We start from the raw sequence: 12,799 nt of genomic DNA, 5'->3' as shown, positions 1-12,799 counted from the left end.
GACAAATATGACTGAACAAGGTGTAAAACAAATGAGGACTGCAAGTAGTTTTAGAACATGATTTATGAATGTAAAATGTGCCCCCCTCCAATCAGTGACAGAATTCAGAATTCAAAAATAATTGTGCCGATAATATGCGTCAGATCTTTTGAACTGTTTGGGTTAGCAACAAGCGGTTTTCATTGTATTAATGGTGCAAGTGTGACGCGAACAAATCTGTGCTTGGGTAACAATTGTACAGCGAAGCCTTATCGTTACAACAATTATCAACAAAAACGAAATATTGGATTTTCACCAAATTTCCCAAATTAAAACCAGGTGCAAAATAAATTGGTCCACTTTAGAGACCTGCAGAGTATTCTGTATTCTGTTGAAAAGCAAGCAGAGGAATCAATTTGCAAGTACCTCAGTTGGTGGTTTGAGACATGAAGCTGGGGGAGAGGTGTGGACTGGTAGAGGAGGGTTGAAGCCTTCTTTACCCAACAGCCAGAAGGTCTTCTGACAGCCCTTTCCCTTATGGCATGGATGGATATACACAGAGTTTGTGCCACTCACACACATTACATTGAGGTAACACTGTATTTGAAGGGTACCTACATCTGAACATAACACAATTTATAATCCATTCATAAGCCAAATAAGCATTAATTATACTTATGCCAACTTATGTCAACAACCACAAGTTAATATTTGCGTCATGTCTTCCTATAACATTTGTAGATATAGATAACAAAACATTAAGGTGTTGTGTAGGGTTGTACCATTTGCACCTCCATACTTACCTCCAACCATTAGGGTTGTACCATTTGCACCTCCATACTTACCTCCAACCATTAGGGTTGTACCATTTGCACCTCCATACTTACCTCCAACCATTAGGGTTGTACCATTTGCACCTCCATACTTACCTCCAACCATTAGGGTTGTACCATTTGCATCTCCATACTTACTGTAGTTGTATACGCAGAGCATCATGGGTAATATGTGTTGAGATCAGCACGCTCAGATAAATGATTGAACTTACTCCCGTCTCCTGTTTATCATTATTGAATTGTTACAAAGACCTGGTTATGAAACCACGAGACATAACAAAAGATTTGCCAAGAGTAAGTTTGAACCTACGGTTACTATTCTGTCTAGAAGAAGTTGGTTTTACAAGTTTAGAACTGTTATTTTCTGTGGTAAAGTCTAGGCTAATGTTAGCACAGTGTATTGCTAGCAGAGGCAAGTGCATAGTCGAGCTACCTAGAAAAAGAGTTAGCATCGTCATGGCCAGCAGAAAACGTGATTAAAAAAGGAGGAATAAATATACAGTTAGTAAAGGAAAGGACATTGATTAAACTGTGAAGACGAACTTTGGAAATAAAAACTGCTAAACGAAGGAACTTGATGATATAACGTCAGTGAGTGAAGTGAATGAAGATCATGTGAGTGAGGAAAACATTGCTGTGGTTGAGGACAATATTGAAGTGAGTGACAATCACGTGGCTAATGAGAAAAGAAAAATGGCTGGAATTGGTTGTTACATTGGACAGTTTGATGAAATTATTGAGCTGTGGAACTCGTATGCAGAACGGTTTAAATATTTTGTTCTTGCAAATGACACTAACCACGTTTCCATCCAAAGTTTTTATGTGAGTAAAGTCAAATCATATGAAAACAAATCATGACAGCTGTGATGTTTCGGTGTAATTTTATAAATGCCGGCAGATCATTTGTTTGTTTGACATGGTGGGATTTTTTGTGTCTGTAAAATGAATCATGCGGGAAATGTCGGGGGAAATGCCTTTCTGCAAATATTAATATAATAACCATCATATCGAAGTCAATTTGAAATCTCGCGATGATGTGGTGTGTGGTCCTCCCACTATGACTCAGGAAACCATCCAGTTTATTAGGCTACAGATGAAATAAGTTATGATGAACTTCATTGGTGGTGAAAGTGCAAGGTGATGAGCTTGATACTGCTTTCCAATAAATGTCGAGGGTCTTATTCTGGTGACATGATGATCGATGCTTGACTGCCATTTGACAAATACAAATATCAATAATAATCTCATCATGTAGACTACACAACCCTCACAGCTTACCCACACTGTATCTGCCAGCTGTTAGCTAGAGCGCAGGTGGCAAGACCAGAGTAGGCACATTTACTATTTAGTTTTTGTGACAAAACTTTCGATTTTTATTCGGTACATGAAAACCTCATCACTCACAAATGTATATCTGTAACAAGTCCATTTGGTGGAAACATACAGTACCACTGGTGGGAAAATGTACATATTTTCTTTATGCATATTCTATAATATTCGCATAAAAATCTGTCGCCAATTGGATGGGAACCTAGCTACCGATGAGGACAAAATTGTACCTACATTGTTTGGTGTAATGGTGCCAATTTCATTTAATACGCAGCCTGCTACAGCCAGACAGGCCAGGTAATAAGACATATTGGGATGTTGTGGAAATACTGAAAGGCCACTTTTCACCAAAACCACTAGTTATTGCTGAAAGTGTATTTAATGCAGCAGCAAACATTGTCCCTGATTCTCCCTCTTCCTGATTTCTTCTGTGGAGCCAAAACCTATCAGAGCACTGTGAGTTTAATTATGTTCTAAATGACACCATTAGAGACAGACTAGTATGTGGGATACGCAGTGAAGCTACACAAAAGAGACTATTGATTGAAAGTAACCTGACCTTGGCAAAGGCTATTGAAGTCAGAGTGTCCAGGGAACTAGCTGCTAAAGAGGCTCAAGCAGTTGAGTTCATTGGGAAAAGTGCACAGAGACAGGGAAATCAAGGTACATGTTTCGGGAGATCAGGCGTCTACATGCTGGTGTAAGGACATGGATTGCCTAGCTTGTGGTAAAAAGGGCAACAAAAAGAACTCAGAGAAAACATCAAAGACGAAATACAAGAAAGAGACATTCCAACAAAAGAAAGAGACAAGTTCACACTATTGATCTGGAGAACACTGAGGTGAGTGACTTATCAGACAAGGAAGTCCCACTGAATATACTGACCGTTGCTGGAGAGCCGCACGGCTACTATGTCTCTCCCTTGCTAGAGGGGCAGCCGGTGCGTATGGAGATTGACACTGGGGCAGCTGTAGCTCTTGTGTCAGGCACAGTCTACAAAAAAGACACTGAAATACGTTCCACTTCAGCCAGCACACATCGTGTTAAAGACTTACACAGGTGAAGCTGTCGCCGTGATAAGCATCACTGGGGTCACACTTCAGTTAAACGGACATACTGAAAAGCTGCCACTACGTCGTGAAAAGAGACTATCCGTCACTACTGGGATGTTCGTGGCTGGAGAAAATCCCACTGGACTGGCGTACAATGACACGCGGAGACACAAGCCTACCCTCCATCTTATAGAAACATGGATAAGTCTTTAATGGAGAGCTGGGTAACATGAAATATATTACAGTGAAGCTTAGCATTAAGCCAGGCAGTAAACCAAAGTTTCTGAAAGCATACCGTATGCTATCAGAGCAAAAGTTGATGCCAGTCAGCGTGAGTGAATTAGCGACACCCATAATACCAGTCCTTAATTAAGAAGGATGGTAGAATCAGGATATGTGGAGACTTTAAAGTCACAGTTAACCTTGTGTTGTCCACAGAGCAGCATCTGCTATAACACATCAACAACCCTTTTGTGGGTTTAGCGGGGGGTCAAAAGTTCAGCAAAATCCACCTCAGCCAAGCCTACTTGAAGGTGCACATGGATGACAAAGTCAAAGGAGCTGCTGATCGTCGTAACACACAAGAGGCTCTTCAGGTACTATTGTTTACCGTTTGGAATCACAAGTGTGCAACGTTGTTCCAAAGGGCGATGGACGAGCTCTTGAGTGGATTGCCAGGAGTGCAATGCTACCTGGATGACATCCTCGTGACTGGAAAAATGAAAATGACCATCTCCAGAACTTGGATGTGACCTCACAGAGATTGAATGACTATGGACTGGGAGTTTGTAAGGACAAATGTGCATTCTTACAATCATTGGTTGAATACCTAGGAGCTCACAGTTACGTCCTCAGGACACTGACTCAATCGCACCCACACAAGTTTGTGACATTGTTGTTGGGAGTCAGTTTGACCACTGTTACCCTACAAGTGGCGTGAACCTAGAAGCTTGGACTTTTAGAACTGTTTCTCCCTACAGTTCATGTAGTTGTTGTGTATTAATTAAGGTTGTACCATTTGCACTTACCATAGTTGTATAAGCAGAGCATCATGAGTAATACGTGTTGAGATGAGCACGTTCAGATAAATGGTTGAACTAATTCCCGTCTCATCATTATTTCATTGTTATAAAGCGTGGTTATGAAACCCACGAGACAAAACAGAACGGTCAAATGTTCACCTTTATCTCAATGTCTCCTCTCTCCTCCAGCTCAAAGGAGCCTATCTGAGTGAGGATCTCAGCTGTGCTCTGGGATATGTGGATTTTCAGGGCTGTGGAATATATACAGATCAAATCAATAGGAGGGAAAAACTATTGTAATGTAGCTAATACAACAAGATCATTACCAATGTATGGAGAATGCACAATAGTATAAACTGGAGCTACAGCTAAGTGGATTTGGGATGAAACAACACTATTCACACACACAAACTATGTTTGAGGAAATTCAATTACATTCAATTCAATTTGATATGACTTTATCGATCCCTGTTGGGCAACTATGAATTTGAACAAAATGAAACACAATATAATGTGGTTAAGATGTTCACTGTACCTGTACATAGCTCATCTGTAAATATCCCATCCAATCTACCTCATCCCCATACTGTATTTATTTTTTTATCTTGCTCCTTTGCACCCTAGTATCTCAACTTGCACATTCATCCTCTGCACATCCTACCATTCCAGTGTTTATTTGCTATACTTTGCCACCATGGCCTATTTATTGCCTTACCTCTCTTATCCTACGTCATTTGCACATGCTTTATATAGATTTTCCTGCTGTATTATTCATTGTATGTTTGTTTACTCCATGTGTAACTCTGTGTTGTTGTATGTGTCAAACTGCTTTGCTTTATCTTGGTATCTCGGTTGCAAATGAGAACTTGTTCTCAACTAGCCTACCTGGTTAAATAAAGGTGAAATAAATTAATTAATATTTGAAAAATTATGTAGTATCACTTGAATTGACATCAATAGCTTTCCATTAGGTTTCAGGAGCAGGTGTATGGAACTCACGCAGGCTGTTGCTCTCCATCCTGGAAGCAGTGTTCACTGTGTCACCAAACAGACAGTAGCGAGGCATGGTTGTGCCCACCACTCCAGCAACTACTGGACCTGCACTCGTGCACAGGCACACACACACACACACACACACATCAGTAACTTGCAGATTTTTGGCACAAATGTCCCATTGACATCAATGTGTGATTCCTGCAACAGTCCAAGTTAAAGGTTAACTGCCCCTTAGAACCAACTTCTATGGTTTTAAACGGCCTATGTGGCATAGATATGAGTCCGAAACATTAATTATAGTGTCAAAATGAATAAAGTAATTCTCATCCAAAACTGATTTTTGTAAGTGAGTTTGTCGCGACTTACTGGCAGGTTGGGTATGGATTATTTGAATGCCACTTTTGCAAATGATGCGCGATTGCCCAGAGACAACACGTTGTGGTCCATCCCCAGCTGCCATGTGGACATTTGTTGTCAATTCTGAATATGGGTGCAACGCACGCACATTTCCCTTGGCAAATCGGAGTGAAAATGGCCTTCCATAAAGTTGGTGCAAACTTCCAATGCATGTCAACAATATTGACAGATGGCCAGGAATGAATTACATACAACACGGTCCCTTCTAATGCCCGTCAACCGTCAAACCACTGGTGTTGGTGAGTACATTAGGTAAGTAAATAGGTGGTACTAGCTAGCTAGTAGCTACTTTTGATTATGCAACATTATTTGACAATGCTAGCGAACCAGGCTAGCTAGCTATGATACCACAGATGAAAGGGGAATGATACTGTAGCTAGCTAAATACATCAAGCGAACATGTAATGTGATGTAGCAGGTCACTTTGTTATATTACACTTGAAAGTTATGAACACACTAGAGAAGATGGAAGTTAGTTATAACAACAGCTAACTGTAGCCCATTGGCATTTGATCTGGTCAATGGTCAAAATACTATCTGTCCTGGAATTCACCTAACCACCATTGCATAGATGGCTCATTGAGGCGACATATGCAGCATTTACCATGAATGCAGACTCTGCTAATACGGGAACGTTGCCTTTAAATTTCAATCACGCTGTAACGGTGAATTTCCGCGATACGGATTGAATAGAAACCTTAGTTTAGAATATCTTCATAAATTAGCAACTGCACTCTCTTCATATTTCTCTGTAGGCTACTGACCGATGCAAAGCTTCCTCCTGGAGATAGCTTTGCATCGGTCAGTAGCCTACAGAGGGGTATGAGAAGAGTGCCACCCTCCTGCATCTCACATCTGCCTGTAGTTATTTAATTCTGCCTGCTGGATTAAATAACTACATTGTGACATTTTTGGTTGATTTCACGTTGAATTCATGCTAGTTGACAACTCATCCAAATGTAAATCAAATCTAGACGTTGAACTAACGTCTGTGCCCAGTGGGGTGCATGTCAGTGTGTGGTTAGACTGCCAAATTCTAGTTCTGGTTAGACAGCTGAAGTTGTACTCTACACACAACTTGTTTTTATTTGCTAGATAGGTGTAGGTGTACTGTCTTTATAAGCACATCAATATGATATTTACAGCACAGAATGTTTTGTCTTTGTATCATAAACACACTCATCGATTTTTGTTGTTGTTGATAAATGTATCTACACTCAAGCTGGGCGACGTTTGAGCAATGTCCACATGTAGCCTACACCTGTTGTAGGGATATCAGTAGTTCTGAGATATGTCCCCTGGGAAAGACCTTAAAGCAGACATAAGGAGAGATGACAATAGACAAAACTAGCCAGTTCTAGCATATTGTGTTGTAGGACAACTGATTTGACTCAAGACCAGGCATACAACTCACAGTTGATACAGTTTCCACAGTAACATGTATTTACATGATATGATGAAACGTTGAAACTAAGTTGCAAGCTACTTTTGTAGCGAGGTGTTATAGAACGAGTGTCTTATAAAACACATTCGACACTGGCTCTTGTTATCTTGCCATAACTGATTTAGCAATGAAATATCAGCTAGATAGGATGGCCAGCTGCAGCTATCACCAAGCTATGCTAGCTAGCTGTTGTCAGCTTGGCTAAACACAAGGTCAGCGCAGGCTTTAGCCTACACATAGAACGGAATTAGCTGACCATCTTGAGATGGTAAGTCAATCAGGGGGAGAGAAGTCCTCAACTTCAAAACTTTGTTCTCTCTACAGCGAAGCTAGCTTAGCTTACCTCGCCGTACTCACTACTGGCTTTCTTGTTTTGTGATTGAATGGCAAAAAAACACCCAAGAAACTTCCACATTATTCCACACCCCCAAGACAACTCTCGTTTGCCATCCGTCATGGCTGCTAGCATTTCTTCATGGGCAACTCCATTACTTTTCAACATCATTTTCATTATCTCTAGCACAAACCAGTGTAAAAAATATGTGAAAATGGCGCATTTCTATGTTTCGTAGAAAAATCTTTGAGTTAAAAACTGTGATTTTTAAACACTATGAGATTCAAGGTGATGTGGGGAGCAAGAAAATACCTTTCCTTGGGCTAGAAACTCATTAATTTTTAATGTCATTTGACCTTATGACCATTTGACCTTGACCATTTGACCAATTCCTTTGACCTTATCTTTTTAACCACAGATCATAGAAACGTGCTGTTTTCACATAGGTAGACACTGTTTTTGTGCCAAATCAGGAAATGCAGTCACCCTTTAAATTATACACACAGATCTCGAGTTAGGATTCATTATTTCATGACTGACAGCCGCTGTCTGGGTAATCGATTTGACAGATTGTTCGTACGTACTGACCTGAGTTGATCCCGATGCGGAGAGACAAGCTCTGATTGGGCAAGTGACGAATCTTGAAGAGCTTGATGGCACACAGGAAGTGAAGAGCCATTGTAGAAATCTCAGATGCGTGCTTCATGCCGTTACTGATGGGTAGCCCACTAGCTACCATGTACGCATCCCCTATAGTCTCCACCTGATACACCATACACATAAATGGCCACAATATACACCGGGTATTTTTACAATATACACTGTAAATTTTACAAGGCTACCTACTGTACAGTGCCTTCAGAAAGTATTCACACCCCTTGACTTTTTACACATTTCGTTGTGTTCAAAGTGGGATTATAATGTATTTAATTGTCCGTTTCTGTCAATGATCTACAAGAAATACTTTGTAATGTCAAAGTGGAAGAAATACATGTTAGAATCACTTTTGGCAGATATTGGGTGATTCTCATGAAACTAGTTTTAAAATGTCTGTAGCAAATTGTGTTATAAAACCATGATGCATCTGCAAAAATCAACTATAATTCTGAGGAATAAGATCTTTAATTTTTGGGAAAACGTCTTATTTTAAATTTCACCACAATTTTGAACATTTTTAACACACATTCTCATTTACCAAATTTTTTTCCCATTTTTTTTTTTGAAAAAACAAACATATTTGAATAAAACACAGTATTATGCATTATTATAATTTATTTTACCTTTATTTAACTAGGCAAGTCAATTAAGAGAAAATTCTTATTTTACATTGATGGCTTACCCCAGCCAATTATCTACAGGAGTATTGCTTAGATGAGCACAAATTAAGTCAATTTATTCACTTATATGCCTTCAGAATGAGGTTCTAATTCTCAAACACCCCCTTCACCTCACTTGGCCTTCTCATTACTGAAACAGCTAAAGAGCTCAAATTGGGAAAAAGTCTGATAATTTTATGATATATTTGTTATTGACGTTTTTTTAGTTTTTTTATTATGAGATTGACCCGATAACAGTTGACCCGATTACAATTCCACACCTGGATTGTGCAACATTTGCCAATTATAGTTTTCAAAATTCTTTAAGCTCTGTCAAATTGGTTGTTGATCATTGCTAGACAACCATTTTCAAATCTTGCCATAGATTTTCAAGCAGATTTAAGTGAAAACTGTAACTCGGCCACTCAGAAATAATCACTGTCTTCTTGGTAAGCAACTGCAGTGTAGATTTGGTCTTGTGTTTTAGGTTGTTGTCCTGCTGAAAGGTGATTTCATCTCCCAGTTTCTGGTTCAAAGTAGACTGAACCAGGTTTTCGGCCAGGATTTTGCCTGCGCTTAGCTCCATTCCATTTATTTTTTATCCTGAAAAACTCCCCAGTCCTTAACGATTACAAGCATACCCATAACATGATGCTGCCACCACTATGCTTGAAAATGTGATGAGTGGTAATATGTAATGTGTTGTATTGGATTTGGCCAAAACATAACACTTTGTATTCAGGACAAAAAAATGAATTGCTTTGCAAAATCTTTTGCAGTATTACTTTTGTGCCTTGTTGCACAGAGGATGCATGGATGCATGTTTTTGCACACAGGATGCTTCCTTCTTTTCACTATGTCAATTAGGTTACTATTGTGGAGTAACTACAATGTTGTTGGTCCATCCTCAGTTTTCTCCTATCACAGCCAATAAACTCTGTAACTGTTTTAAAGTCACCATTGGCCTCATAATCATTGGCCTCATAATCCCTGAGCGGTTACCTTTCTCTCCGGCAACTGAGTTAGGAAGGATGCCTGTATCTTTGCTGTGACTGGCTGTATTGATACACCATCCAAAACTACAAGATTATGTTTAATTCTGTTGATGCATCAAATAAGGTTTCTCAGTACTCTCTCATCTATGTCTGTGGGACTTCGTTAGGCCTCTGGGGCTTGGCGCTAGCAATTGATTTATGATGGCTTGGTGATAGAACCTACAGCCTGCATTCCATTGAATGATTTGTATCTGTGTGTTAAGGAGAATATAACCCTGTGTAAACGAGCAGTAAATGACCTAGAGACAGAAACCTGGCACAATGTAAATTTCGCTGTCTGTTGCTTGATAGCATAATGTACCTTTGTATAATTATACACATCTGTTGTTTGTCATGAACATTCAGAAGGATGTACTTTGCTATAAAGGGCTGTAACTCAAATATTCTTGTTGGGCTCTTAACTATTACCGATGGGTGGTCATTGACCAGCTTCATTATTTCAATTCTTAATTGATAATAAAGATTGATTGTTTGAATAAATAACAAAGTCTCTCTCACTTGGTTAGAATTACCACCACACCTTACTGGGTGCTCTTGAGTGGTGCAGCGGTATAAGGCACTGCATCTCAGTGCTAGAGGCGTCACTACAGACACTGGTTTGATACCAGGCTGCATCACAACAGGCCCTGATTGGGAGAACCATAGGGGGGTGCACAATTGGCCCAGCGTCGTTAGGGTTTGGTGGGGTAGGCCGTCATTGTAAATAAGAATTTGTTCTTAAATGACTTGCCTAGTTAAATAAAGGTTAAATTACAGATAATTGTATGTGTGGGGTAAAGAGATGAGGTAGTCATTGAAAAATCATGTTAAACACTATTTTTGCACACAGAGTGAGTCCAGGCAACGTATTATGCAACTTGTTTAGCACATTTTTAATACTGAACTCATTTAGGCTTCCCATAACAATGGGGTTGAATACTTTTTGACTCAAGACATTATTCCACTTTGACACTATGTTGTATTGTGTGTAGACGAGTGACAGTAATCTAAATTTAATCTATTTTAAATTCAGGCGGCAACACAATTTTTGGGGGAAAGGTCAAGGGGTGTAGGCACATGCAGTAGGCACATGCAGAACCCATAATGTATTCATAAACAGTAGCCTACATCAGCATTTCATAAGTTATTTATTCAAATGCGTATTTACTGCTTATGCATTATGTAGGGGTTATGAATTCCTTATGTAGGTAACCTTCAATAAAGTTTTACCATGCCCTAATAACTACATAAGTTAATGGTGTCACTTGAGGTGAAGTGGTACCCCAAAACACTGGGGTCTGTCTAACGCTTGAAAATTATTATGTACCTTGTAGACAATTATTATGTACCTTGTAGACATCGTAGAGCTTGATGATCTCATCAAAGAGACTGTAGAGGTCATTGAGGACGGTGACCACCTCCAGGGCGGAGCTAATGGAGCACATGGTGGTGAAGCCAACGATGTCCGAGAAAAAGATTGTCACCATGTCATAACCCTGAGGCTCCACCGACTTCCCAGCCATCAGATGGTCCGCTATGTACCTGTCAGTCAAGCCAGTCAATGGAGTGGATTAAATACATATTCAGGATATGTTACACCAATGTTCTGTCCACAAGTTTCTGTTCACAAAGCAGCACAGAATTTTGCGAAAATAATATCTTATAAATCTCAATATTTGTAGCGTAATTATCTTGGAACGTTTATTTTTACATAATGTAGGTACAAGGCCTGTGTTACCTTGGTAACATACTGGAGAGAAGCTTGTCTGACCGGGTCTTCTCTGCTGTAAGCTGTTTGGTTCTCTCTTCAACCACCTCCTCCAGGTGGTTGGCATAGCTCTCCAACTTGTTCACCATGTTGTCAAGGATATTCGCATGACTGAGAAGTATAAAATAGATGAGTTGATACACGGTATAGACTGATATTGCGTGAGGTGAGGAAAACAATAATCATAGTGAAAACATCATTAGCTTAGGCAAGGGATGCCTGGGACCAAAGACCACCTCTTGCATTGCTAACACACCAGCCCCTTTTATTCATTGAGTCCCCATTATTAGCCAGATAATTATAATTTTGTGCAACAAAAACAACAAGTCAGACAGGCCCACTAAGCAAAAAATGGACCAGCCCTTCTGACATTAAGGAGTGACTAACTGAATGTTAATGTTTATGCTAATTATAACCTTTGTTTGCATTAATGAGTTAAGTATGGCCATTGTAATGTGAATTGGCTGAGACCTGGTGGGAGTGGCTGCGAGGGGAGGAAGACACCATCTACGCTACAGCTGTCATCATTGAGTTACTCAGCCAGTCCTGCCATTCATCACGGCCGGGTTGGTGTAAGTCCTACCCTACTGATTTGCCATGTGAGGAGGAGTACCACCAAGTGCAGTTGTTTCTCCTGGAGTTTTTAGGAGGTGGCGCCACCTGCTTGATTGTGAGTGTGCCACCCCAGTTCCTGGCATTTCAGACCTGCAGCTGGAGCCGTCTGAGGCTCTGGTTTCCATTGTTGGGTTCTGATTTCTTGACTTATGAAATCATGAAATATACTTATTCCTTTCACTGAGGGAGAGAGGATGATTTATAACATTTACATTATGTCAGGATATGTTATTGTTAGCCATCAGGGATCCTCTGGGAGAAGGAAAGACACCGTCTGGTACGAGTGAATATGACAGCCGCGAGTTGGGGAGGAGCGAGCACTTTGGGGCAGAGGTCAAGTCAGATGAAGTGAGGAAGTGCTGCTATCACTAAGGTTCTGTCTAGCAACAGAGATGCTTTGGCTGTTGAGATGTGTAGGAGGAGACTCAGCATAGGAGAAAGGGGTTTACATGTCAGCGCTTGTGTGAATATGTCTTTTGTCTGATGCAGCTGTTTTGACCAAATGGGCGAATAAACTTGGTTTAAGCTTTCATAGTGTCCGTTGAGTTCTTACTCTGATAATAAGAACCTAACACCATCGAGGAGACACCTTCTTCTGAGGGGTTGGTGTCCCCTACTCTTCCAGCTGAGGGAGCTTCAACCGCTTTCTCTTGTCTAGGG

General features: G+C 40.2%; 1 protein-coding gene across 1 annotated transcript in view; it reads right to left on the bottom strand.

Moving 5' to 3' along the window:
- gucy2g (guanylate cyclase 2g) overlaps positions 1–12,799 on the bottom strand; it is a 71,033-nt gene that overhangs the window by 2,416 nt on the left and 55,818 nt on the right. The window contains exons 16-21 of the mRNA XM_065008035.1: positions 11,495–11,635; positions 11,106–11,298; positions 7,995–8,169; positions 5,215–5,313; positions 4,375–4,466; positions 406–513 (exon numbers count right to left, since the gene is read on the bottom strand). Coding sequence (XP_064864107.1) covers positions 406–513; positions 4,375–4,466; positions 5,215–5,313; positions 7,995–8,169; positions 11,106–11,298; positions 11,495–11,635 — 808 coding nt within the window. The remainder of the gene's footprint in view (positions 1–405; positions 514–4,374; positions 4,467–5,214; positions 5,314–7,994; positions 8,170–11,105; positions 11,299–11,494; positions 11,636–12,799) is intronic.

Source organism: Oncorhynchus nerka, linkage group LG23, assembly GCF_034236695.1.
Source record: "Oncorhynchus nerka isolate Pitt River linkage group LG23, Oner_Uvic_2.0, whole genome shotgun sequence".
Classification (NCBI taxonomy): domain Eukaryota; kingdom Metazoa; phylum Chordata; class Actinopteri; order Salmoniformes; family Salmonidae; genus Oncorhynchus; species Oncorhynchus nerka.
The sequence above is the reverse complement of the archived record's forward strand: the minus strand, read 5'-3'. Positions and strand labels throughout refer to the sequence as shown.